Source organism: Acanthaster planci, linkage group LG02, assembly GCF_054643075.1.
Source record: "Acanthaster planci isolate LZ-2023a linkage group LG02, COTS_SCS, whole genome shotgun sequence".
Classification (NCBI taxonomy): Eukaryota; Metazoa; Echinodermata; class Asteroidea; order Valvatida; family Acanthasteridae; genus Acanthaster; species Acanthaster planci.
This window is the reverse complement of record NC_141778.1, coordinates 25,714,254-25,741,816: the sequence shown is the minus strand read 5'-3', so window position 1 is coordinate 25,741,816 and position 27,563 is coordinate 25,714,254. Positions and strand designations below refer to the sequence as shown.

At 44.6% G+C, this 27,563-nt stretch overlaps 2 protein-coding genes and 1 long non-coding RNA gene across 5 annotated transcripts in view; 2 read left to right on the top strand and 1 right to left on the bottom strand.

Annotated features, from left to right (window-relative positions):
• LOC147800073 (uncharacterized) overlaps window positions 1-27,563 on the top strand; it is a 47,263-nt gene that overhangs the window by 11,627 nt on the left and 8,073 nt on the right. The window contains exon 3 of the long non-coding RNA XR_015424282.1: window positions 27,349-27,471. This is a non-coding gene — a long non-coding RNA (uncharacterized LOC147800073). The remainder of the gene's footprint in view (window positions 1-27,348; window positions 27,472-27,563) is intronic.
• Window positions 1,423-2,703, bottom strand: LOC110975913 (neuromedin-U receptor 2-like). The gene has a single exon (XM_022228789.2). The coding sequence runs from the start codon at window positions 2,659-2,661 to the stop codon at window positions 1,549-1,551; it is 1,113 nt and encodes a 370-aa protein (XP_022084481.2). The 5' UTR covers window positions 2,662-2,703; the 3' UTR covers window positions 1,423-1,548.
• On the top strand, window positions 14,569-21,529 carry LOC110975912 (mitochondrial disaggregase-like). 3 transcript variants are annotated; one of them, XM_022228788.2, is made up of 13 exons: window positions 14,569-15,013; window positions 15,242-15,296; window positions 15,973-16,059; window positions 16,237-16,340; window positions 16,798-16,926; window positions 17,066-17,163; window positions 17,303-17,417; window positions 17,841-17,918; window positions 18,264-18,526; window positions 18,894-19,050; window positions 19,464-19,657; window positions 20,361-20,465; window positions 20,781-21,529. In XM_022228788.2, the coding sequence occupies exons 1-13, from the start codon at window positions 14,713-14,715 to the stop codon at window positions 20,988-20,990; spliced, it is 1,896 nt and encodes a 631-aa protein (XP_022084480.2). In that variant the 5' UTR covers window positions 14,569-14,712; the 3' UTR covers window positions 20,991-21,529. The 3 variants fall into 3 exon arrangements, with proteins under 3 accessions (XP_022084480.2, XP_022084479.2, XP_086988867.1); XM_022228787.2 differs by having other exon boundaries at window positions 14,575-15,013; window positions 20,777-21,529; XM_087132741.1 differs by lacking the exons at window positions 14,569-15,013; window positions 15,242-15,296; window positions 15,973-16,059; window positions 16,237-16,340; window positions 16,798-16,926 and having other exon boundaries at window positions 17,082-17,197; window positions 20,777-21,529.

The window sequence follows — 27,563 nt, the reverse complement described above, 5'->3', positions numbered from 1 at the left end:
TCCTTCCCTCTGCGGTATCTTTCCGGCACGCCCTCTTTAGCAGGATCTTCAGCCGCCCATCATATTCTGAGAATATTCCCAGTCAGTCTTCTCTGTCGTTTAATTAGTAGAGAATTGAATTTAAAAAGTTAATCAAAGAAAGTGTACGTGAAATTCGGTAGTTTACTGCGAAAACGCGGTGATTCAAAGCAAATAGGATGGTATATTATAATACATTGGCTCAAACCTCTGTTATTTACGACGTCTTTATAACTATGTACATGAAAATATTTGCGACAGCGATATCGAAATTTCTTGCTGGTGAATACAATGAAATCGGTGAGACAAATAATTGTTTATAATTTACCCTAACAGAGTACAAGTAATTTCCTGATTATAGATAATGTGGCGTAATATTAATTTAATGGTCCCAGCGACGTTAAAGCCCATTGCATGCGGGGAAACAACTGTTTCCCTTGTGCAGTGATTGGCGGTGAACTCCGACTGATTTACAAGCAACCGATTCGTGCTAGTCTGGAATGACACATGAATTAACATTTGCCATCGACCATACACAGCCCTATTTTTTCCCAGCGTTAATTTTCCCTCTGTCGACACAACACAGCCCTGCACATGCCCACCACTTCAACAACTAAATTAACGTAGCGACCGTGATTTCTAAATCCCGCGACTTTACCTCGGGCGCGAGTCCTGAAATATCGTGTTGTCCTTTAACCACTCCTTCCACATTGACTCAGAAACTCACGCATGGTACACGCGAGCAACCTCAATCCCCGGCAATATTGGGATGCCTGGTTTATGAACAGATGCGATAAAGATTAATCCAAGTTCCCTCAATTTTTTAATTTTAAAGGCGAAGGTATGACTGACGTTTCCGGTGGAGTACTTGCAGATATAGTTCAGATTTCCACCTTATATTAATTTACAAAACGATATTTGCCCCAACAGCTAAGGCGGGAAAACGGATTGATATAAATGCCATGCAATACGATTGTTAACATTAATTATATATTTTGTAAGATAAAGATTCAGAATTACAGAGTGGTTGACAAAGATTGGGCGGTACAATCAAACCCAAACACCCTTTCAGTGCGACTCGACGCTAGCCACAAAGTGGGTCACGTTTTTCAGCTCCACCGTGCATGAAAAGGATTCAGCGTCATTCGACAACGACTGTTTCCTGTGGGAGTTTGAAATGGGGCGCAAATTGTATTTGAATTGTGGAGTTCTTGACGCGTGAAGAATTCTGTGTAAGATCATTCAGGGGCTGTCAAGGGAATGAACGGGAATAATAGCAAACAAATAAGAACCATTACATTTCATGCGGCTCTACGTGTCACAGTATGAAAAAGGCCGATGTTGGAAAGATGATTGGCTCAAAGTTGCTCACCATAAAAGAGTAAAAAGTCCTTGCACAAAAAATCTGGTTCAAATCAATCCTTTATGTGTTAACAAAAAGAGATATTATTATGCCGGCTTAATATTTTCAATACAGAATTGCAAAGAAGACTGCTTACAGCGTTAACGAGAAGATTTTTAAACAGAAACTCATGTGTTGAATGTAGATAAAGTGTCTTCGTTGAGTGCCGTTGAGTCTTCGTGACGCTTTCTGAAAGCTCGGCAGGTGAACGCCTCGAAGAAGGCAGTTCGGTATCTTTGGTTCGTCAGGTTGTATATGACGGGGTTTATCACAGGGTTTATGTAGGTGAAGATGCGAGCCACCCACACGAGTGTGTTGATCTGGTCGGGTGTGAGGAGGTTGTTCCCCGTGAGACCACTGATGGTCAGTGAGAACGAGGTCAGTTGAAATGGCGCGAGACACACGAAGAACGCTACGCCGTTGGCAATTAGCATGACGGCCACCTGATTTCGGATCTTCTGGCGCTGGACATTCCGGGCGCTCTGCTCGGGCGCGACGCTAGTGATCCGAGTGCTTAGGCTCTTAATGATCTTGACGTAGAAGAATAGGTTGGAGAACAGCGCCAGAAAGAACGGTACCGTTTGAAATCCGTTGTGGAATTCGTCGTACCAGTCTGTGATAGCTCGACACTTCCCGATGTGTTGCGGAAAGTGTTCGTATTCCTCCGTCTGCGGCCAGATGGTGCAGACTTTGACGTAGACCGCCCAAGCTGGTAGTAACGCCAAGGAGAATGCCAAGGCGAGCAGCCAGGCTCCGACTATAAGGCGAGCGGTGCGCTTCTTGCCGCCGATGACGCGATGCTGCACGGGCCGACAGATAGCGTAATACTTCTCCAGCGAGACCAGGGTCACCAAGAACACGGAAGCGAAGTAGTTGAGGTCGAGCAGAGCGTAGGTGATGATGCAGCCAGCACGGCCCAGCGCCGACCGGTCCAACGTGACCGGGCTGTTGTAGAAGTTTGCGAGCTTCTCCGAGATGGCGATAGTAAGGAACGCGGTGTCGGCCACCGCCATGTTGATGAGATAGATGTTGGTGACGGTCCACATCCGTCGGATGCGCAGCATGACGAAGAGGAAGGCCAGGTTGCCTATCAGGCCGAGAGCCAAGATGCAAGGATTGACCACAGAGGTGATGGCTGTGTCTGTGGGATTATAGAGATATCCGGACGGCACCGAGGAGTTGCTGTAGTCCTCAACCTCATCACCTGTGCAACTGAAACTCAAAGGAGTGGGATCCATCATCTGAGCTGAGAAATCGTGCACTCCAAACCTTGTTTTTTTTAGACATGCATAGGTCCCAACACTGTCCTTGCTGCCAACGGATGAGCATCTGTCGATCGCACCGCACTTGAGAAGTGCTTGGGTTTTTATAGGAGAGAAGATGCCGACTCGCGTGGCCGCTTCACTTGCTCTGTGCCTTGGCCGTGACGCAGGTGTGCGCACTCAAACTCGTCGACGGCAAACCACGGATGGTGAAAAGCTGAAGCGCAGGCGCGCGGTAAACTACCCTGGCTCGCCAGATGAGCACACAACCGTGGTGTGTAAATGAGCGTGTGTGTTCATTGCAGGTCGTGCATTAGTAAACGTACAAGCTGTTTAGGGCCACTTGACTCATTGTGACGTAACGGATGGATGACAAATTAAACACAATAAGATTGTAAAACTGAGCTGAGTCGGTAACTTTACAGTGCTGCCCTTCTGTCCATGATAATATTGCGCATCATCATTGCATCGCTGAAATCAAGTTTAAAGTGTTTATACAACTGATTACCGTGTGCGTGAAACGCCAAGTGATCGACACATAATTAGCTGACAAATTTTGTTTTACACACACAGTCGATGGCAATTGGTATTGGACAGCCGTCTATTACTTCAACATACAGAAACAGATTTCTTTGTTGTGTTATTTATTAAATTGGTTGTAAATCAGTTAATTGCAGTTGTTTTCAGGAAAATATTGACAAAGGTTACTTATGAGGAGGGCTTTGCATATAGGCCCACTGGTGCAAATTAAAAAAACTTCCAGGTTACAAACAAGCCAGGGTAAGGGACAAACGAAAAGCTTGACTCAAATCAGAACAGACAAGACCAGACCAGGCCAGACTAAACCTAACCAGACAAAAACAGAATTGACTTGTGCCACTTTTTACAAAGAGGCAAGTGCAATTGAGCATTTACACAGTGACGTTCCTCTTTATTGAAGCAGTCTAGACCCCAGACGAGAAGATACCGACGATCCTGTGGTTAGTGAGCCAAAGGGCATTTTCGAAACGCGTGGATTCGGCTTAGACTACAGTTTCGCTGGTTCCAGGCAGAGCTTGAACATGTGGTTTCCAACGCTGCTTCAAAATGGCTGGAACCAGTGAAACTGAAGTCTAAGCCGAATCCATGCATTTTTGCGATCAAATGATTACGTCATCGGGAGGAGCCGTATTTGGTATCAAAATGTCCGATATTCTCCATAACTTCAGACGACATTTGGGTTTTATAGTGATCCGCTGTTTCTAGCTGTGAAATAACTGACTAACGTCAGTCAGATCGAAGCTGGTATTGGCAAAACTCGATATAAGATGTAATGTCAATCGTCGGCATTGAAACGCACCACTGCGTGTAGATATAGATTGTGTTCAAGCCATGCATCATATTCTATATTAGACCGTCGGGGTTACTTGACTTTCGATTGATTAATAATCAGCTGAGTCCTAGGTGCCGGTAACCAGACTAGTTAAGGGAGCAGAAGAGGGTACATCCCGTGGACGTATTTTACGTCCGTCCTCCACCCGTGTTCACAACTGCAAACTATGATAACAACTGATTGCACTGGAAACAGATCTTACAAAATTCGAAGAGAACCGATTTGCCTACGTGCAATTACTTTGCACTTCCAACCGAAACTAGGGAAAAAATGAGGAGAGAAATCTCCTGGAATCATGTCTTCCTGTCCTTAACCAAAGTACGAGGAATCGCCATTAGTAGGCACATTTTACGGCCTGCACGTTACCATGCTTAGCTGCAATTACGACGCCGGCCGCTCATAATGAACGGCTCGGCGTTGCCCGGATGCAGCACGAGAGCTGAACATTGACGTTCCGTCCCCGAGTAAATGAGTTCACTTTCGGCGAGGGCGTCGTTGATATTCCTTATCGGCAATTATCGACGTTTGTCAGAATGATGGTAACGTTTAGATTTTGGAAGGCATCGGTCGCGGGTTGGTGGCCGCCGAATGATTATTTGTAGGCGGGAACCTAAGCGGATGTCCTGGAAACCGGATGTCCTAACGAAGAGTTATTGCTTTAAAGTGAATCAAACATTAAAAAAATATTTAGCTATGGATCGGATTGTCTGACTGCCTGTCTGTCGGGCGGGCGGGCGGGCGAGCTGTCTGTCTGTCTATTTTTTTCTTTCTCAACAGCCTTCACATTTCCAATGCTCCCGACTTTTAAAATTATGTCATTCCCAAATTTACAGCCGGGTCACAGCAGTGGATCCATGATGGCCGCTGGACGTGTTAAAGGCTTTAATAGCCAACGCATACAAAAAGGTCATAAGCAATGAACCGAAATCGTGTTGTATTCTTATAAAGAATATAGCTGATTTTCATTTAAGCTTGTGCAATTAATTGACAGTGACCAGACTGTACTGTCCGGACAGCCACCTGGACTCTGGACTACCCCCACCGAAGTTGGGATTAGCTTCACCCCTCCTGATATAGCGTTTAATATGTTTGATGAGATTGCAACCCCAAGGCGTGATGTTGTTTTCCATTTCTCTCACTGTCTGGTGGGAAGCTCTGCACGCCAACGTGGGCAATTAAACGACAGAAACTTACGGGTGGAGCTGTTACGCACGAACTGCGGCACTTTGTCGTAACACCATCTATACTACGGTCGCTTCGAAAAGTGCAAGATGGCCATTTATGGGCCGTTGGCCCCGTTGATTCCTGTCACGAAGACTCGAGACTCGGTCCGGAAGACGATTTGCGTGTCCAAGCTGAAGAGCTGCGTTCGAACCTTTCTTTTCACTAGAAGAACACAGCATCTGTAGACCCTGAGTCCATGTGTGTCAGGCTACGGCACCCATGAGTCTTTTTGAGTTTTTTTTTAAATTGTTGTCCATTGGTGCCACCCATTGTTTTCAGTATTAGTTTGATTTCCAGACCAGCAGATTCTGTCTATTTGAGAGAACCATCAGGTTTGTTAGGCGCCAAGAGTACCCGACCAAAAGGGTTGGTAATGTGTCTACAGTTGCCCAGAACTTTCCGAACCCAGTGTTGTTAAGTTTCGAACATTGACTTTAGTGTTTTGCGAAAATATATAATATTTTGTTTCTTGTCAGATGTTCCCATATAGACCACGTGTCATGTTTTTCCCCAGTGGTCTTTAATGTACTCTTTTCGTTACGATGCACAATAATATTACCAGATGTCAACAGTTGTTATACCAACTTCTTAGGGACCCTTTGGAGAAGTCATCTTCTGGAGGGGGATACTCCCAAGTCTTGTTTTCTGACAGTTTTACTTATCTGTTCTGTCTTCTTAAAAAAATAACTAGGCGGGGGTAAAAATGGTAGGCTCAGATCTTGGGCAGGGCCCCCATCCTGCTCCTCGACCTTCCTATGAGCCTCGAGTTGGACCCAGAGAGGGTGCCATTTTCTTAGCAAAGCGAGGCTCCTTTGCTCGGAACTGAACTTCGCTGGTTCACGAACCACTAGGAAATGTACGCGTTACGGTCACATTACTACCAACAAATTGAAAATTTCCGACTTAACATGGTTCTTTTCAAACGATGAGGGGGTGCTTCTGCTCGTGGCGGAATTGTCACGGCCCAGTATGGAAGTCAGGATTTTGTCCGGGGGCAGGAGTTAAACCACTTTTTTCAAGTGGGTGGGGGCAAGCATTCATCAGCTTCGAAATGATAAAGCATTAGTAATGGAAATGGCCAATTTTATTTATTTTTTTTCAGACAAAATTGATGATTTCCATCTCTTCATCACTTTTTTTATTTCCGTTGCTATTTTGTTCCCCTTTTTATTTTTCGACTTTATTTATTTTTTTATTTTTATGGGGGGGAGCAAGCGCCCTCTAGTTTCAGAATGAAGTGCACCGACTTGTAGATGAACACAAGGCCTGAAGGATTATGGAACAGGCGGGTTCAGATAGCCCTATGTCTCCCCGTGCGTCCGTCTTTAGCAGATTTCCTGGACGTGGTGACACTGATGACGCATAATTTACACCACAACAAATTGACATTGCCACATCAAGTCACTTATCGTCCACATTAAATGGATCCATAAGGGTCAAGTATACAATGTTATCTCGGCAATCCGACAGTGTGACTCGGTACATTAGAGGAACATGAGTGCCGACCGTAGGCAATCATGCTCGGCGGTTGGGGAAAATGCTGTATGCTGGCGCACAGCACCGTACATTTAAGCTCATGCGCCGGGCCGGTGTAGCAAACATGTAGAGCACTCATCGAGTCGCAAGTGTCACGCAGGCACACCAATTACCATTCAAAGTAAACACAGGAGCATTCGAGCCAGGACACGTCTGGCTAAAACACTTTTCCCCTAAACCTCGACTCATGAGACAGAGGATGGAAATCTGTTTCCTTCCTCAGTGCTCGAAATAATGGACTTTTTGTGTCCATCACAGTAGCGAGGGCGTCGGGCGAACTGAGGACAGCGCTCAGATTTCCTCGAAAGCAGTTTTTGTGTACTCTGTTTTTCTCATAATAAGAGAGATGTAACATTGCTCTCCTCCCCATCCATGGAAATAGTGTAAGGTTACAAAGCGAGCGCATGGCTCTCTTTGGTACTGCATTAACACCGTATGGTGTCCATGTTCACGTAGTTCAGTGTAGTTGACACACGGTGTCGATAAAATCCCGCAGATTTTGCAGTGTGTAGCTGATTTGTACCCGTATGTTCTCTGCTTTACTTCATCACAACCAAAATCAAGAATAAGGATAAACGAACAACTAATTTAAATCCAAAAGAACAACGGCATGATAAAAGCAAAAACAAAAGGAAATCTTGCAACTGTTTGGGAACAAAGTGTGATGATGAGGTTTCCTTTTTTTCACCGAATCAATATCTACAACAATTGAGTATGTTTTGATGATAGTAACGAACGTCCCGTGCTGGGGTCACTTGAGTTGCTGTTCACTGTTCTCACAATGCGAGGAAGCTGTAACTATTCAAAACTATAAAGAAACCCGAGAACAATGATGTGGCTGTATTGAAAATGAATATAAAGAATAGACTTTTCATGGCTTTCCTTGCACTCTAAGTAAGATTAATGAATGCATGAATTCCCAGAACTAGGACTGGACTTTGATTTCTGCACCTATCCACATCCTAAGGGTTCAAACAAAGGTCATGCTCACCCAAACGAGTGGGTAAAGGGATTTCTTGATTAGAATCAAATGGCTTTTGTCTTTGGTTATATAACACGTCTATGGTTGATGTAAAGCCTGTCGGTCAACCACATCAGTGGCGAATAAGACATTTAGATCATTTATAAAATCTTCATGCCTATCAGTCAACCGTGTTAATTAACTTTGTGCGCCTCGAGCTTGCGTGACTGTGTTCTTTTGTTTTCCTTTTTTGGCGGTGGGGTGGGGGGATGGGATGTTAACCGTGGGTACACCGCGGACATAGGCCCATTGTGAGTGCAAATCTTGTGTTCCACACTATATGTATAATATACAGTGTCCACGGACTGGCGGGGCGACATTTCGGGGTTTGTTTGTCCGGAGAGGCAAAAGGCCACCGCCATGTCAGAACTTAATGCACAAAGGGTTTTTTCAAGTGTACATGTACCTCGTCACGTACAGCCGTGCTTCTCCAGACGTGGTGTCGTTACCTAATGCTTTTGCAGAGAAGATCCTCGACGCTTTTGAAACCTGCGGAACTGCGCGGTTGGTTATATGGGCTTGCTCGCAAGAGTTTCATCAAGATGGTGGACTGCATTACCACATGGCTGTCAAACTGGACAAGGCACAGCGCTAGCTCCGAGTTCGTTAGTTTTTGGCATCTCGTTACGGTCTTTCTGTTCATTTTTCATCCCTTCATCACAACTACTACTGTCTGCGGAGGTCATATTTATGAATGATTTTCGCTGGAATCCTAAGTTGCTCACATGGCACGATATGCTTCCGTTACTTGAAGGCCACCCAGTTCATTTCCCTGCACCCAAAACACATTATGCGTGTGACATACTCTTTGAGAAAGACAGGCCCATCTTTTGTACAACCAAACGACCATTAGTGTACATCACTAATATCACTGTTGATGAGCGAGTAACCGAAATGATGGCTGTCCCTTGGAAAGTGTTTTCATCGTCGCATCAAATCCCAGCAGAAAAAAACAAATGGATGTTCAGGCATGTGATCACTGTTTTGCATATTTAGTCCTTGACAATTTAGTAGATCTCAGTGTTCTTGAGAATATACCCTCCTGAGGGGTGGGGTAGGTTGGTGGGGGAGGTTGGGGAGGGTGGTGGCGGTGGTGGCGGTATCTTGGGACCAACAGAGACGTGCATTGCACAACTCCTTTTTACTCTGTTTTTGGTATGCGCTTTTGGGAGGGGGTCGCAGAACTTGACTAATTTCTCCAGACTAATCAGCAAAAGGAGTTGGTTGCCGGTGTGTGACTGTACTGACATATTTCAATCCATTGAAAATGTGTGACTGTTACTACACAGTCAGAAACTCTTATTAGTGCATTTTTTTTGGGGGGGGGAGGCTGGTTGCTAGACCTTGGCCTGTCTTTGCCTCTCCGGACAAACAACAAACTCACACAAGGCTTTATCTAAAATGTAACATTGGGACACGAAATTGATCTAAGTTGTCAACGAAAGTCAACTGACGTCTCAACTAAACCTTCAATCAAAGTCACGTATAACCAAGATTACTTTTTACTCGACTCTTTATAAACTGTCTTTGCAATGATCGACAACTTCATTCGAGGATTCAGCATTTTACTTGTAGAATCCAATTTCATTAAGAAGACAAAATTTGCACTTAGAAAATAAACTCGCTAAAGTCGCTTGGAATAATGAAATTTCGATTAACTGTAAAATTTGCCAGTTAATAATAACCCAATTGAAATCAATTGGCAACAACCGACAGCGTGTGCGGTGTTGCCTCTCCGTTTCCAAATTGGTTGTTGAGAGGAATTATTTTTAGGACTGGGTAGCCAGACTGCCTCCTCTCCGGCTCCACTTTCGTTAATTTTTCATATGAATGAAAGCGAATTTATTCAGACGAAAATGGGTTTTTGACGTTTACAGCCGCATGGTATCATTTGAAACGGCGTGCGCTCGGTGTTTTTTAGCAAGATGGATCGGTACAAAAACATGACATCATGTTCCATCAGCGCTTGCATTACCTGGAAAGCTAATTCTTTGATTAATTCTTTCCATTATCAGTCGTCAACCTAATGCTTTTATCGTCATTCTCGTCTTTTAGCGGCCTCACTATTTTGCGTGCTTCCGCTGTGCAATTAGCCACAGTAAATGTTTTTGCGTCGAAGTATTCAGCTTGTGGTTTGAAGGTGGCTTTTGCAAGAGTTACGTTTGGCCATTGTTTCTAAGAAACCGACAGAGGGAGCACTGTACAACACGGAAGCCCCAGTCTCCACGTTTCTTGGAATTCTTATGGGCAAAACAATCAGATCCCCGTTTCCAGAAAAAAAAAATCATCACGTCACGTGAAATAATGAGCAGATGAGATAAGAGTAATCTACAGATGAAGAATAATTTCTTAATTACTATATACGTTGCTCCTAAAAATGCTGTATGTCATGGTCGCCATGGTGCTCGAGAACGAGGATTTTTTTGCTTCGGATTCTAGGATGGGACCATACAAAAATATTATGCTTAACTCAAGTTCAATTTGCAGGAGGCCAGGCATGGGGGCGGGTCTTCATTGCATGGGGAGGGACTCGGTGGGTTCGTTGAAGGTGTTCTGAAAGGTGCAACGCTGGAAAAGCCGTGAGTTACCGCCAGGGTATTTTTTGTCAACAACATGAAAGCAGGTTCAGAAAGACTGGGTACACTTATTGAGGGTGGGAGGAAAGTGAACGCCCCTTAGCTGGCAGCTACGTTGCACATTCTTTGTGCTTTCCCGCAGTTGTGTAGAAAATCTTTTAAATATAGGCCTAAGCACATGTATTTACACGCCATACCAGAACCACAAGTCAAATAAATTGGTTTTGGGAAGTTACAAAAGAGCAAGATTATTTCGCATAGTACATTTCATGCATTTTTTTTATCTGTGGCTTTGCTGTTGTTAAAATTTTTCCTATACATCTTTCTGTTATGCATTGTTTCTACATGCTCCAGAAAGATCAAATAAGATAATTACATTTTTTCCTCCCTTTCTTTCACACATTCAGTTTTTTATATGATATACTGAACGTTATCTTCAAAAACCTAGTATGCGGTCTTGGCACACTCAGGGAGGCCCCAGCGAAACGCGATGCCACTAGTGTGTGGTACGTCAGTTTTGTTCAATAGCTGGCTACTGTGAGTTGTTCGTCCGATGCAGGGTAATTAGGACGCGAGCGGCTATACGTGTAAAGTTGTCACCCGGTAGGGGCACCCAAAGCTGAATCTTGGACGCCATAGATGATTCCTACACGGGATGCTTCGGTCTCTGTTTAAGTATGTCTAAATGCTTTTCACGAGGGTTGGCGTTATTCTTTGGCCGAAGTGTGAAGTGGGAACGATGTGCTTTCGTGTCTACGTCTTGCCTTGAACTGGTGCCACCCCTTGAGAAAGTCTCCAGGCAGGCGTTCCTGTAGCGAGGATGGAGCATGTAGTACACCAGCGGGTTGATGGCAGCTTGCAGGTAGGCCAGCGTCCTTGCGATCTGCGACAGGAGCCACAACTGTTCACTCGTTAGCAAGGGGTGAGGGATGTAGTCCCATATGGAGGACGCGAGGGAGACGCATTCGAACGGCGCCAGGAGGCAGATGAACAGAAGTCCGTTGCACACCAGCATGTGGATAATCTGCCTGCGTGTCTGCATCTTGCGAGCCGTCACGGGTCCCTGTAAACCTTCTGTCTGCGCTGCCACCTGCACGCGTAGAGCCCGGGCGATGCAGACATACATGCAGAGGGTCAGGAGCGTGACGAGAAAGAAGGGGGTGGTCTGCATGATATCGGTGTAGATGATCCACCAGTCATAGACGGCGCTGCACGTTGCCGCGACGCTGGGCAGGTCGGAGCGCCGCCACACCGCCGGCCAGGTGATGCACCGAGGAGTGAACACGCAGGAGGACGGAATGAAGGAGCTCGTGATGAGAAAGGCTACGGCCCAGGCAGCCAGGGTCGTCCTGATGCGCCGGCCTGCATTGATTGCCCGGTACTTGAGGGGTTTGCAGACGGCAAGGTACTTCTCCCGCGTGACCAGCGTCATGAAGAACAGGACAGCGAAGTAGCCTAAGGAGACGAGGAGTGGGGTCAGAACGCAGCCCGCTCCCCCCGACCACCTGCGGTCCCATCTCACCGGCGACGCGGCGAAGCGGATGATTTTGTCGCCGGCCGCGGAGACCAGGTACATAATGTCTGCCACGGCGATCTGGACCAGGTAGTGGTTGGTGGCCGTCCGCATGTGCTGTACGCGAATCACCGACAGTAGGAAGAGCGAGTTGGTCAGCAGGCCCACGACCACGATCACGGACATCAGGATGGGGACGATGATGCTATCTGCAGCCGAGTAGAGCTGCCCCTTTGCCGACTCTTCATCGTTGGTGAAGTTCCAGCTGCTGGTCGGATCACAAACCAGTCCCGGAGAAATAGAAGAACCCATCGTCTTGCTCTCCCCTTCTCGCAGTATCTCCTTTGCTGAATCTCCCTCTTCTACCCTCTCCTTTTTTAAAAGTTGGAACATCCGAGGATGCGAATGAATTGTCAGAAACAACCAAAGGCAGTGCGTGGTCGACGTAGGTTAGACTTAAAGGTCGTGGAAACGAAATCAAATAACATGACAGAGTGTTTCTGCCTTTTAGCGTTTCCACTGAGCTTGCACGGCTTGACTCATGGTATCTTACCGCAGTAAGCCAGGTTGATCATTTACAGTTTGTCATCAATACTGGCTTGTCACGTCGAGGGCATACAGTTAATCACATCCTATTGCATTCTGCGATGGGTGACAGTACGTCATTGCTGCAGTCAGGGCCCTGTCTGAGCAGAATCAACGAAAATGAAGTAATGCAAAAGGATCAAGACTACACCAAGGCTGTGTTGATTTGATGGTTTATTATGAGTTGGAATACGAAAGTTTGTGAACAACTTGACACGGGTGTGCCAGAAAATATCGACTCGATTCAGAAATAATGTGCGTCATTGTCCAAATTGTCTAAATACTCCGACGTCTGGTCATTTTCGGAAGCTAAGTCACTCAGATCAAACTGGCTTAAGTTGTCTGCTGGCGGCTTCATTGTTCTGACTTCTTTTGACATTTCTCTGTACTTTGCTGGACCAGAAAAAGACTCAGAATGGCATTTTGATGGCAAATTTCCTTGTTTTTGTTTATTGCAAACCTCTAATTTTACGCCAAAAACCGTGCATCAAAATTGATAATCTTTTCGAAAACTAAAGGCATCTTTCTGACAATTATCACGAATTCCCGGCCCCAAAGGACCTTTATTGAAGGTGTAGTGGTATATTGGGGGTGCAGGTAATTCATCTCTGAAACATATATATGTCTCAACACTGCCACTTAACTCTGCTGGACAGCAGATCTCAATGACTACAAAATAATCTCATGTAACGTAAAATCCAGATGTAATATCTGAAGCAATCAAGATGCAGGGGACAAATTCTTGCCACCGTTGCTCCCCGACCATTTATTTTACGGCAAAATACTCAACACAAAAATGCGCTACTTTACAGACTGTTATCAGTATCATTGTGCGCCGAAAAAACGTTTTATAAATGTCGCAAAAAAGTCTACTGTTCGTCTCGTGTGTTTTACACAAAACGACCACACGCCAAGTCGAAAAAGCTAGGTTCAGATATCTATTACTATGTGTTTTGAAAAAAATGAGAGGACTTTTCGACCGAGGCTGGGCCACGAAAGTGGAATAATCCGTTATACAGGCCGGTATGACAGATACACATTGATGGATGTCCAGGTTGACTTTTTGGAGTTCGCGATTGTCTGTTTGAGCATGCGTAACGGTTTATCAAGGTGATGCCAAAATGCGTAACTTTCAGTTTATAGTCGTGTCATTTGGCATGTTCTTCCCAAACATCCCTGCTTTCGCAATTGTTGTTCCTATTTCGGGACTGTTTATAATATTTCCAGATAATACACCCACAATGCTCCATTCCTCGAAAGGCATCAAGCTTACGCCCAATGTTGCTGTGTCAACATGATCTCATGCAAGTCGCCGACTTCTTTCGTTTGATGTGATTAATATTTGGCGCGTCAATCTTGCACTGTCGGCGAGACGTACGCTGTGGATGTAATCTGCCGTAATATCTTTAGTGAAGTTGCCTATTACCCAGTGATGTAGTGGAGTTTTTATCTACCGTGGAGAATTATATCCAGGGGCACTTTTAAAGTAAAAGTATAAGTAAAATAGAGATAACAAGACGTATATTGGGGAAAGGGAACTGTGCAACTCTATCTTTAATCAATGACAATTCTCAGATCAGTCTATCGACTTTTTAAATCAAAGATGCTCTTAGATAGACCAAGAGCTATTGCCGTAATTATTTTGGACAGGATTGGCTACGACAGTCAGTCTCAATTCATAGACGAACAACAGGAGCACCTGACCATAGTAGCTCACGAAACCAGCTTGTGGGTTTTACAAGTTTTATATTATAATGTCTTGCTTGATCGGCTATGTGAGTGAAATTGCCACCAGCGCTTGGCCAACCGTAGCGAAGCCTCATATTTGTAGCAAGTGCGCTCTTGTGTACTTGTTACAAACTAATAGATGTTTTGTATGGGGGTATGACCCCTGGTTGCTACGTGCGCTACTGCATGCTGCGATGCAAACCTGTCGAAAAGCCAGATTAACAGCCACAAGTAGTCTGGATGAATCCCATTGTCTGATTAGTGAGTCGTTCATCACGTTCCATTGACTCACTCGGCTCAAATCCTGGCCTGGATTCGCTACTATTGGAAGGAATAATTTCATGAGGTATTCTAATCACTTGCGTAAAGTGAAACATTCATCTTTCGTGCAATCCCCAATCCTCAATCCTTTCGACTGCTGGCGTGGAGTTTACACACTACCCAATCCTACCACGTGGGGGCGCCCTATTGTAAAATGGCAGCTTCCATGCGCTTTCGAATTTGGCGGACAGTTCTGCGTTTCCAAGCGAATTTCGCGTCAAATGGACCTCAGGAAAAGGCGCAAAAGATATTTCTGCGAGATTTTAGTTTGAAACGTCGTATTTTTGGTTTTAAGCGCCCGCCGATACCTGTAAGGTGCCATTTCTCGGCAATTTCTAGACCGGCTGTTGTGCTAGGTCTAGGATATGCAAGCGTCTCCGTGGGATTTTGCGGGATCGTAGGCATGGTAGGCCTAGTATTTGCGCGTTGCGCTCAGTCAAAAATAAGTGATACATGTAAGTATGTCGTTTTATGTCAGACTCATGCTTTGTTTAAATTAAAAAATACATATTTATTGTAAGTAGACAAGTATATGAAATGTTGGTTATGTTGGTTTTACATCACACATGAAATTATGAATCAATGTTCGCTGACCAGTGCTGACTGACTGAATAGGATTATTTCTCATCCTACATGAACTCGTGTGGTGAAGAAAAGTGACGAAGTGCTTCCTTTTGTTTCAGTGAAAGAGAGATGGTTCTTAGCAGCAAGAAGAAACAATGAGTCTGAAATTAAGAGGTAATCAAATGAAAACAACATAAAAAGTGTTCCTGTGTATGTGTAGAAACTATGATTTATCCAGCTGTGGCCCCTTGTAGCATTTGGATGTGGGTTTCATACATATCAAAGAAAGGGATCCCTGTTGGACTGTCACAATTTCAAGTATCATATAAGCAGAAACAAATTTACCCCGCTTATTAAACTTGTTTTCCCTGGGACCTAGGCATTGAACCCTTTGGTTTCAATGAACCCCTTTTTCTCTCTGCATCCCCCTTAAAAGTAACGGCCACCCCCTTTAAACCTGTTGTAATATGACACTCCGATACGAATTCCCCACCCATCCCCAAAACCCATTAGTGAATTTATCAGTCAGTGTTATCGTTCAGTGCAGTCTTGACTCTTGCACAAATTTATTGTACTCTCTTCCGAGTTAATTATCCTATGAATGGATATCATTCAAAGGCAAATCAACTCAGGATGGAGTACAGTGAATTTGAGCAAGTTTCAAGATTGCACTGAGCATAGAGCGTTGGGGGAGACAGTAGTCAGTATTGCTCCCGTGAATTTTTGCCCACACTTTCAGATTGACGTTTTCATTTGCATTGTTTGTACAATGTGTTACATGAATAGCCATTGTGTCTGTTTCTTTCAGCAACACAGTTGTCATATATAAATGTTGACTTTTGTTTTCAAGGCTGATAGAAGCAGGTGTAGACGTCAATGAGCGTCATCCACTTGGCTGGACAGCCCTACAAGTTGCATGTGTCAACAAGAACGAAAGGTGAATTCATTGTCTATCTGTGTTGCAGGTCACATACACATTAGTAGTTCAGCTGCGAAACTTCATTTATGTACATGTATTTTGAGTTTCCCCACAGTATGTGCTTATATATAATAATTAACTGGACATGTTACATGTACATGGTATGCTTGACTTTTTTCCTTTTGTGGTCACCAGTGTGGTGCGAGTCCTCTTGCAGGCAGGTGCTGATCCCAATCTTGGTGATGACTTCACCAATGTGTGGAATGTATCCCAGACCAAGGGTATCAACTCATTACATGGTTTGTTATCACAGTTTCATTCTTTTGGCTCTGAGATGGGGGGCAGGGGAATTCCCCATCCAACCCCTCCACCTTTATAGGCTCAATATCAACCATTGTTTTAAAACAAAAAGGATAAAAAAAGACAAACTTTTGACAGGTGTGCTCAAATCAACTGCCGAATGAAGTTCACAGTGTTTACAAACTTTTTTTTCTCAAAACCGCCTTCTTGCCAAGAGAGAAGAGCTAACTTTCCACGGTATTGCTTCAAACTATCTACCAACTTCAAGTTTGATTTTTCGTTACTTTTAACCTATGATTCCGTTTGTACGGAAGAGGAAATAGGATGTCATGTGAAAAGGATTTTAACTTTTTAGCTTTTGAGAAAACACCTGCAAAATTATGTAGACTTGGCTTATCTTGGCATATCCATATTGTGTTTGGTCTGAATCTTCCATTCCCTGTGCACTCTGTACAGTCCTGGTTACCAGGGAAGATGAGTTCAGTGACAACCTGAACAACCGGGCAACATTCAAAGGATGCACTGCATTGCATTACAGTGTCTTGATGGATGATCTCCCCATTACCAAGATGCTGCTGGAGGTCGGTAAGTTGTTTTGGAAAATTTGCGACTTTGAAGCAACTCTTGAGTATATGGATATTACTGGAAGTTTTGCTCGACGGTAGCATCATTCCTGTTACTCATATTGAGTTGTCTTTATAGATTGAGTTTTTTTCACAAACAGGAGCAAACCCCCTCCAAGAGAATGAAAATGGCCACACCCCAGTGCAGTACGCCAAAAGTGCCACGATGAAGGAACTACTTCAGAAGCACGAAACAGATGTATGTTCCCCCTCCCCTGGTCATGCCCTCCAAAGTGAGAGATGAAAGGACAGGTTACCAATTGAATAGTCCAGAGTTTGTATAGACCTTTCAAGGAAGCTTTGTTTAAGCAGGTGTCATTGTCTGTTTGATTTGATAGTTCAAAATACTTGAGGAGCAGAGAGCAGCTGAGGAGAGAAGGAGGTATCCCTTGGAGCAACGACTCAAGGAACACATCATCGGTCAGGAGGGAGCCATAGCAACGGTTGCATCTGGTCGGTGTCCATGATGAATTCAACTGCTTCACTAGTGACCAAAGTTGTGGTCAAGGTCTTCATGAGTGCTCCAGTTTCTTGACAAACAGTTACAAGTCTTCACAAGAACAAGTGTATCGCAAGCATCCCAGTGTCAGGAGAAGCCACAAGCAGTTCAAAACTAAACAAAGACTTCCTCTGTTACTGCTCACTCATTATACGGAAAGAACTTAACAGTACTTTTCATAACTGTTGAAAAACTGTGAAGCAATTTTAGAGAACTCAAGTACAACATTGCTAGTGATTCAAATGTTGCACTTTGTTTTTGTATACATGTTTGTCTCTGACTTAAGGATTACAAACAAAGAATACAATTATTATTTTGACTACACGGCAACTGTGGTATTTAACAAAGTATCTTGTTTCTTGTGTCATCGATCAAAGCAATCAGAAGGAAAGAAAATGGCTGGATGGATGATGACCATCCCCTAGTGTTCCTGTTCCTGGGTTCGTCAGGTATCGGTGAGTGAAGCCTATAACCTAGTACTCCCAGATCAGTCAAAATCCACTTGGAAGTCTTGAAAGATTTTGGAGCTTTAACCGGGGGGAACCTGGGCACTGCTGCTCTACTTGGGATTTGATGTTTCATGCCAGGTAAAGTACAATTCAGGCATCATTGGGTTCCTGCATAGTGGTTGATTTTGCTGGGATTCAGGGAGGTTTCTTTAAAATTAATGAGAATTGATGGTGAAATCTTTGAAAAAAAAAAGATTCAGAAGGCTTTTACGATTTTGGGAATTGACTATTGAAGTCGTTCATGTGGAAAACTACACACATTGGTTTAGCTTTACACAATTTGTCTTGCAGGCAAGACGGAGCTTGCCAAACAGATAGCACAGTACATCCACAAAGACGTCAAGAAGGGGTTTATCCGAATCGATATGTCAGAGTACCAAGAGAAGCACGAGGTGGCCAAGTTCATTGGCTCCCCGCCTGGCTATGTCGGGCATGAGCAGGGTGGTCAGCTGACCAAGAAACTCAAGGCCTGCAGCAATGCGGTGGTGCTGTTTGACGAGGTAGACAAGGCCCACCCGGATGTGCTGACCATCATGTTGCAGCTCTTCGATGAGGTGAGTCATTTTTTTCTTATGTATTTCATTTCAGCCGGGGGGGGGGTAGATTTTCCAGACCTGGGTTGGTAAGCAAACATCAGTTGAGAACCGTGATGCAGTAATGCATCACGGGATATAATAGCTGACATCCGAACCCTATTTTTGCTAAGCAGATACTGTATTTTTGTGTTCAAATGAATACTCGCCACAGCTCTGAGCTGAAGTTTAACACCAAGCAAAACCAGCTTCATTGTTTGGGTCACGGGGAGACTCGTACCACCCTTTCCCTCTGCGTGAGGTCTCTCCCCACTTCACCCAGTGAAAGTTCAAACTCTGGTTTCAACCTGTGTAGTTTTAAGAGTGTTTTCATTCCTGTGACACCCAGGGTCGCTTGACTGATGGGAAAGGCAAAACCATTGAGTGCAAGGATGCCATCTTTGTCATGACTTCCAACTTGGCAAGTGATGAGATTGCAAGATATGGACTACAGCTCAGACAAGAGGCAGAGGAGATAGCAAAACAGAGGCGTGCTGGAAAATTGGGTATTAAAGTCAAGGAGTTATACTTGAAAAATGCTTTTCTGTCCTTGAGGTTTAATGGCTGGATGCCATGGCAGGCAGGATGACTGCTGTGCTTTCTTGTCAGCAAAAGTATGTATGCATTGCTGGCTGGCTGAATTACAGCTTGCTGGTTGGCATATTTATTAAACTAGCTACTTGACTAGCTGGCTGGCTGTTAGTGGCTTGCTACTAGATGGGCTAGTGGACTAGCTGGTTTGTTGACTGGCTGATTAACTGACTGGTTAACTAGCTGGATGATTGACTAACTGGTCAGCGGAACAGCTCACTGGTTGGCTTCCTAGTTGATTTTATAGTTGAAATTTGGCCATTAAATACTGACTTACTAGCACAGACTTGCTTAGTGGATTTTTACATTTGGATTGCTTGTTATGTAGGTGACCTTGAGATTCCCGAGAAGGTGACTGTCTCCAGGAAGTTCAAGGAGGAGGTGGTGCAGCCCATCCTCAAGCATCACTTCAGAAGGGACGAGTTCCTCGGCCGCATCAACGAAATGGTGTACTTCCTCCCCTTCTCCCATTTGGAGCTCATCAAGTTGGTCACCAAGGAGCTTGACTTCTGGGCCAAGAAGGTTGGACTACTCCAGAATTTTCAAGAGATGCTTGCTGATCCTTTGCAGCAGATATCCTCGCCCCAGTTTTGGACCCCACTGCTGATTCCCTGCAACCAACCCTCTTAGGAAAAAAGTTAATGATCAAACCCTTTGTCGATGACCAGATCCCACAGAGTGACTATTAAGTACACTTTTCTATAATCTGTCTTTCATAGGTTGTACAAGTAGAAGGGAACACTTCAAGCTGTGTGTTTTGATATATCGTCCAAGTTTTTGTACTCATAAATTTGGAGATAATGTAGTTGATAACAGTGATAGTTCCACTGAATGGTATTAAAAAAATGGAATGCAGAGGGCTAACTTTCATTAGGTGTGGTCACTTCTTTAGTTTAGTGACACTTAAAGTTGAAGCAGTGTAACTGCAATGACAGTTAACTTGAAGTTGAAGGACTGGAGAGTGCCGTACGAGAGTGTGGACAAATTTTGGGACCGTATGTTGAGAAACTAAGAACCCATGACAGTACATGTACATGTAATCATTGAATTTCATTGTACCAGAGAATTAGGGAAGGAGTGAAGTGTGTGTTGAACCTGTGGAAGGAAATCTACAGTGCTTCATTTGACATTGTGAAGGGACCGAAAAATCCATCAGAGAGCTAGCATGTGAATTAGATGACACAGGCACTTGTTCATTCACGATCCTTACTACTGTCCACCACAGGCCATGGAAAGACACGACATCGACCTCAGCTGGGATAGACAGGTGCTTGATGTATTGGCCGATGGGTATGATGTGCACTACGGCGCAAGGTCAATCAAGCACGAGGTAGGGACATAGACCTGCAAGAGGAGTCAAGTGCTGGAATGACAGGATGCATCATCTAATACTTCACTCCTTCAGCCTGAAGCCCCTTTTTGTTTTGCGTGTAGGACTGACCTGATGCAAACGATTCAACATTTGATTTTCCGAACGTGTCCAGAAATGGTTATTTAAACAGCTGAACAGTCAGCACCGCGTAATACTTTCAAAGGGGAAAATGCTGTTATGTTAACATTTTCTTTTCCAAACGGCATCAAATAAAACCAAGGAACATTCCAACGTTGTCATTAAAACTTCATGATTCTCCTTCTTTTCAGGTAGAAAGGCGTGTTGTCAACCAATTGGCAGCAGCACAAGAACAGCAGCTCATCCAGAGAGGCTGCCAGCTCCGCATCACTGTGGAAACCTCGGCGGACCCAGGCGAGCTCGCCAGCGGCCCTGCCTCCCAGTTGGAGCCGGCAGCGACCGGTCATCATGGCCTGCTCAGGTTGCAAATCCTGTCCAAGGGCGGCAGGAAAACCCTGGACCTAAAGAACGTGCCCGCCCCGGATAATGTGGACTTCTAAGCCCCTCTCTGATGGCGTTGGAGAGCACCCTCTTGCGGTGGAAATTGAGGAGTTGGAAAAGATGTACATCCCCACAGCAAGGAAATGCTCAGCTCAGTATTTGTGCTCCATTTTTTTAAAGGCTGCCCTCTCTTGTTGAAGTGAGTTCAGCCCATATGGCTTTTATTAGTGTTTAGGTGTTTGACGGAAAGAGAACACAATGATATACGCCGAATTATTTCAGATCCAAAAGAAATTTACCAAAGGTACTATTTTGTCTCGTAGGTCTGTGTATGAGAACATGATAACAAATCCTTAGTGCTATCTCTAATGTGAAGTATGTAAATTACAAGACTTGAAATTTACCTGCAGTGATGTATGTAATTTACTGATTGATAGGTTCAGAATTATTCTGAATAATGATATTTTTAATGGTGTGATAAGTCTTCGCTGATACTAACATGGATACTCCGGATCGTGGAATCTCCCAGTGAGTCCTGAAAAATAAACTTGGATATTCACGAATGTGTGTCCACATCACAGAGGTGTACTTATTTTGGAAATGTGTTTCAGAAATGGACAAGTTTGACCCCGAAAGAACTGGGTTATTTTGGACCATGTTACGGCCGGGAGGGGGGCGGATTCCGCCGGCCCCCTGAACTGGGCTCCGCTGCCCATGGCATCGGCAGCCGCAAGGTTTTTCAAACCTGGCATATGTATGTAGAGGCACTCCTCAGCAATGCAAATGTTAAGTTGAACTTCATCTTACACTCGGTTTTGTTGGTACATTTAGCACGGCAGTGGAAGGTACGATCATGTATACATCTTGGGTTGACTTGTCTCAGAAAAATGAGCGCTACGCAAGAACGGTATGTTCATTTTTCACAACAGTAGTGTCAAAATGACCGAAGAATTGCTACAAATCTCCCAAAGGTTTTGCTCGTGGGAAAAAATATTGACGGAGCGGATTCCGCCCCGGCTCTTTTATATTATGTCAACATTCGGGCCTCAGAAGTGCCTGAAACGCATGGATCGTGTCTGAAGTTGAGCTGGAAATGGGTATTATTTCCAGTGGCGTTTTTTGGAGTCCGCGTATAATGTGTGCGTTTCAAGAAAACAGACGGAACTGGAAAGGTCGATTATAGTAAAAGAAATTTTTGATTGAAAGTGCACAGAAAATTTGAAAATGCATGTGTTGTGTCTGTTGTCAGCGCTGTGGTTAATATGAGTAGATTTTCTATTGTCGTTGCCCAAGGAACAACTTGATAATAAACACCTTTTCGTCCGATGGAGTCGAGTTGCTTTGCAGGGAAACAGTCGGTGTCTGTCCGTGACATTTTCCGCACAAAAAGACTCGTCAATTTAACTATTAATTGCCATTTTGACCGGCATTTTCGGCCAAATCCTAGAGCAAAATTCGTTCGAGTTGTCTTGTTTTTTTGGCCCCAGCAAGATGTGCTAAGTAGGGGAAATTAGACGAGCGAAGCCGGAAGAATTGCGAGATACGGGTCGGCGGCAGAGTGGCCGAGAAAGGAGGAATGTGGAACGGCACTTTGGAAGAAGGAAACAAGACAAAAATCGATGTGTCTTTTTCAGCGGCTGGGAACAGTTCCTGAGTGGGCAGGTTTTTTTTTTGTTGTTGTATGTGTGTCTGCTACTCTGGAAATATCGCGTGGGATGAAAAGAATGTAAAGAAAGGAGGTCTTGGTAGGTTATTGATGAAGATGGTAAGAATGGAGCTAGGTTTGGAGGAAGGGCAATTTAAGAAGGTAAAGGAGGCACCGTGAGAGAGGAGACGAAGGAGATGGCGTGCCCAGTAATTCGCCGAGGCGTCCGGCTGTCGCCGAGACGCAATAACTTGCAAGGAGCGTAGCCCACGGCAAGGAAATCTCGGCTTGTGAAAAAAAAAATCAATGGCTGTTTTTCCGACTAAGAAAAAAAAATGGCACCGCACTCGAATTCCTCCATCCTCCAACAGAGGCACAAGATGTCTGCGTACACCTCTGACAAATTTTGCATACGAAACCTTAAAGACGAAATCAGTTCAACGCGGGGATGTTTAGATGCCTACATGCGATTGGTAGCTATCTCCTGCAGATTTCCTACCCATTGCAATGTGTTCAAGGTTCTTTTCATTTTTGCAGTGAAGAATAAATCATCAGAATTTCAGAAGTGCTGTCAGTGTTATTGCATTAACAGTAAGCCTTGATTTGTGTAGATGATCTTGTTGATCTGATCTTTGTAGTTTTACAGATATGTATGACTCGGTGTAATATAGTTTTGCTTCCTTTAGCAATCAGAATGAGGTGCATTGGTAGTGGACAGAGCTGGTGTGATCATGATTCTGTTGGATTTGCGGTTGCACCCCTGAAGAGGTGGTGTACATTTCTAATCTCACTGGTCAGTCGTCGAGGGTGAAAGGAAGCGACTCCATTGTGAAAGCATCCGCATTTCAGCTCGTTTACACTTCGTGTAAATATGCACAGTTTTTCATTACACTAGCAGGAGTGTTGGCGATGCATCGAATGCGTTAGGGGCTTCATTTGCCTTAGCCTTTCCCTATGCTGAAAAACAGGTATGGATTTGTAAAACGTCGAACATGTTAACTTTGAGTGTGACCGAAGCGTGAAGAACTCGCGGGGAGGTTGGTGTTTGTATTTAGTTTTTGATTTTTTTTCCTTCTGGAACAGTAAGATGAACTACACATCGATATCTTAAACTACTAGCTCTGGTGTAGCTGTTCAGTACCAGTCCCTTGGGGCATAACGGGGAGGGAGGGAGCCTTGTGTATCGCGAGCTATTTTGGGGCTAGATTCCGGTCTGAGCCCCCCCCACCACCACCACACACACACCCCCGACATTGTTGTGGGTGCGCGAGTGCTTGCAGCACAAGGAATGCCGATTCCCTTTACCTTTCTCACTGGCAATATTTTTTTTTCTCTCTCTCTCTGCTAATGTTATTCAACGCTTCGTTAACACGGAAATTAAGTTTCCCCGGGAAATACATGTATAGGCATTGTTTATCATACATAATTTATACATCTCTCACCACAATGCGCTAGGTTGCTTGCGAGCGCCGATACTTCCTCAAAACGCGCGCGGTGTAATCTGGTTAGATGTCTGATTTCACGAGGTTTATGAACAGATAATCAGCATTTATTGGCTGTGTCTTTTCTATAAATTACTTTTTATTACCGGTGTTCCTATTGTTGACGCTCGACAGAGAAGCCTGACAGCTGTATTATTTTATCTCTTGTGGTAGATTTTTTTTTTGGATCGCTTTTTTATGGGTTTGCGGGAAAATCATAGGCCGATGCGGCGAGGATTTCGAGGGACTTTTGTTTCTTATCAAAAATTATTTTCTCCTCGTAAATTTTTTTGTAAAACTTTTTTTTCTTGGGTGAGAAAGGAACCTATCCATGCGTTTTTTTTCAGGAAATGATTGATTTATATTATAGGCTTTCTGTTTCCAAAATCCTGGAGACGCAGAAAGAGAGTTGTTTGAAACATAGGTTGATGGGTGTCCCTGAGTAAACGCACCCCTCTGTGTTAAAAGACAACCGTGAATATGGACATTTCTACAGAGATGACGTATGGTTGAACCAACTCACAAAAGGACAGATAATCAATTATAATTCATCGTCTTCTTCAACCCCCTTGGGCCCCACACCAATACGGACCTAAGGCTCCAAATAAAATGACAAAGAAAAAAAGGAACTCTGGAGGGCCTCGAGAATCCCTGGAAACAAACAAGCCGCGAAGTCGGAGGGGCAGAAAAACCCGCCGAAGCGCGCAAATTGGCTTGGCGGGGGCCGTATTTGTACAGCTCAACCGCGAGCAAGGAGCCCCAACCAGCTGACAAAATGGCCGAAGCCCCGGCGGCATGGCAACTCCGCAGCGCTAAATGTCCGTCTGCGATTAAAAGTCATCCATGTGGAAAGATCTCCCCCTTTTTTCTACCCAACTCTTCACGGAAATCATAATGGGCCAAGTGTTTTAATTATTATCCTCGGCGGGTGGATGGAGGTTGTGCGTGTGTGCATAAGCGTGCGCCCTGCGGTTGTTTTAGCTCGTCCATTTGGAGATTGAAAAAAAGGGAAAAGGCAGAAAGAATAATGACTAATGTCCCAAATCAGTGTTTGATGAAAAGCAGCGGGGGGATACATTTAACTGTCATGGTTTTTGTGGAATTTCTAATCTTCAATCTAGATCCAGTAGTTTGAGATGTGTGCGAAATGACACGGTCTTGCATGCCAGGTATTATATCATTTTTCTACATGCTTGTAGAAGTTTCCGCACATAATCTGTGTGCATGCTTTGCAAGATGTTTGATGTATTTTGTTAGCTATTTTAGAGAGTTTATCCCTCTGATATATCTCATGTCTTGTAAGGTACATCTGCGTGTCACAGTGCATGACGTTGCTCATCACTTCCATCGCATAACCAGGCAAGAGCGTAAGATGCAATCACGTATAAGATAGACTTTCCCCAAAAGCATTTTCACTATTGATCGCACGTTGCCTACCCCCCATGCCCGTGATCAGTGCGAGTGAGTGATTTTCCAAGCAATTAATGCTCCAATCAGTGTAGCGACCGCGCGGCCGCTCCACAATAATATTGTAGCAACTCCAGGGCAACCGGATACAGAAAGCTCCGGACGAGTACATATTTCCGGCCACTTGTTTATGTTTTTTTCTAACACGTTAGCCTCAACAGCAAGACACAAAGCAGACCAGAAACGCCCTTAAGTCAAACTCGATAGCGATTTCCTGAGTCCGAGTCGCAAACGAGCGAAGCGAAGTTTTATTGCGGCAAATCTAACGGTATATGCACCCGGTGGAACCGCGGGGCGATATGCAGGCTAGCCAGCTGACACAATCCTGCTTGACGGGGGCCGGCCAGTCGGTTTTTTTTCCACTCTTCTCTTTTTCTTACTTCCCCCTTCTCATCTCTTCCGTGACGCTATTCAGGCGGAAGTGCTGCGATCGATTTCTCGTCCTGGCGCGGTTGAAAAGTCTCTTCGGCGCTCATTCAGCGTGTGTGGTTCAGTCTGTGGGACTCACCATACGCAGGCTGGCTCCATACAGTATTGAACGCTCGGGCTACAGCACCGCGGGCATTCTTCGACTAGTGCCATAATATGTAACAAAAACGTAAAGGGTAGGGCCTTCTTTCATGCAGATAATAAATTCACCTCAAATCTCAAGTTGAATCCTGGAGAGATGAACTTCACTGTCACCTTTACCTCTTTAATAAAGACTTGGCAACCTTAATGTTCAGTCGGCATCGGCAACTTGGCTCATCCTGAACTGCTGTTGTACTGTCCGAGATATAACGTCCAGAACAAGAAATTGCTCGTGTTAATCGTAAATTCACTCATTGAACTAGAAATGCATGTATCTTTGGGAATACCAGATAAACTGCGATACTTAGATCTTTGAGGGTATCGTAGGTAGGTAATTTAAGAATTATGTCTCCATAATGGCGGCGTTTGTATACCCTAGTTTTTCTTTAATCTTTACCCAGTGTGTCTGCCCGCTTTCTTGTTTGTGTTTCTTCATGCGTAGCGCACCTGTCCGGCCGCGAGGTATTTGCATCGCTTCGATTTTTTTTTTATTCACCCCCTTCCTTTTCTTGTCTGAGTCTTCCCCTGTCCCGACTTGACAGGCAAATTTCCCGAGGGGTCTCAATTTCGTCAGCGGCAATACAGAAAACTTCAGGCCGGGGAAAAAGTTTATTAGACCCGGCGAGGTGATCGGCTCTCCCCGTACGTACGTCGGGCGGTGGGGGAAACGCGCTGTTCCCCGTTTCCGCGCGGGGGGAGATAAAAAAACCTCCCCGGTGTTCCCCCGCGCAAAGACAATCCGTTCTTTATCCAATTTGCTTTGGTTCAATCAAACTTATCGGGCAATCTGATGCCAATATGCATAATTTAGGGGACATCGGGGGATATTAGATGTGTTGGAGAAGGGTATTGTCGCCCGAGACACCAATGGCTGGCGGCCGAAGGAACCGCTCGCTGATTTGTTCCTAAGCGGCTGTTTATACTATTCACAGAGTCCATTATCAACAGCAGTTCATGGGAGATTCTGTGTACCGTCTTGGGGTGTCAGGAACTTTGCCATATCTGGCCCCCGTACGGATCTTCCATGTTGGGATAGAAGCGAGGTTGCACTTTCAAAGCACTCAGTCGTTGGCGTCGCAACTTTTATCGGCGTGTGGCTGTTTGCAGGTTCTGTTTCTTACAATCCAACCTTGCACATAGCCCACTCCCATAAACACTTGGTTTTCATTAATACGTATTACATATGGGTACTTCCCTCATCATGTCTATCCACAACCAGGGGAATTCAAACCGGAGAGGCTTCCTGTAACACATGATACACGGCGCTTTGCGAAGTGTCGGTTCCCGTCTGACGAATAATTTTTGGACAGCGCAACAAGACGCTGGTAACTACACCATTCAGGTCTGTTGAGAATACATTTAATACTTTTAGAATTGTATAATATAATATTCCGTTTGGAATACTCCTTGCTAGCAACTTATGTTTACCATTGA

Coding starts and splice junctions, on each gene's coding strand:
- LOC110975913 (XM_022228789.2), bottom strand. CDS start 2,661: ATGATGGATCCCACTCCTTTGAGTTTCAGTTGCACAGGTGATGAGGTT.
- LOC110975912 (XM_022228787.2), top strand. CDS start 14,713: ATGGCAGCTTCCATGCGCTTTCGAATTTGGCGGACAGTTCTGCGTTTC. Junction 16,060..16,236: donor TGTGTCAACAAGAACGAAAG/GTGAATTCATTG, acceptor TGTGGTCACCAG/TGTGGTGCGAGTCCTCTTGC. Junction 19,051..19,463: donor GAGGCGTGCTGGAAAATTGG/GTATTAAAGTCA, acceptor CTTGTTATGTAG/GTGACCTTGAGATTCCCGAG.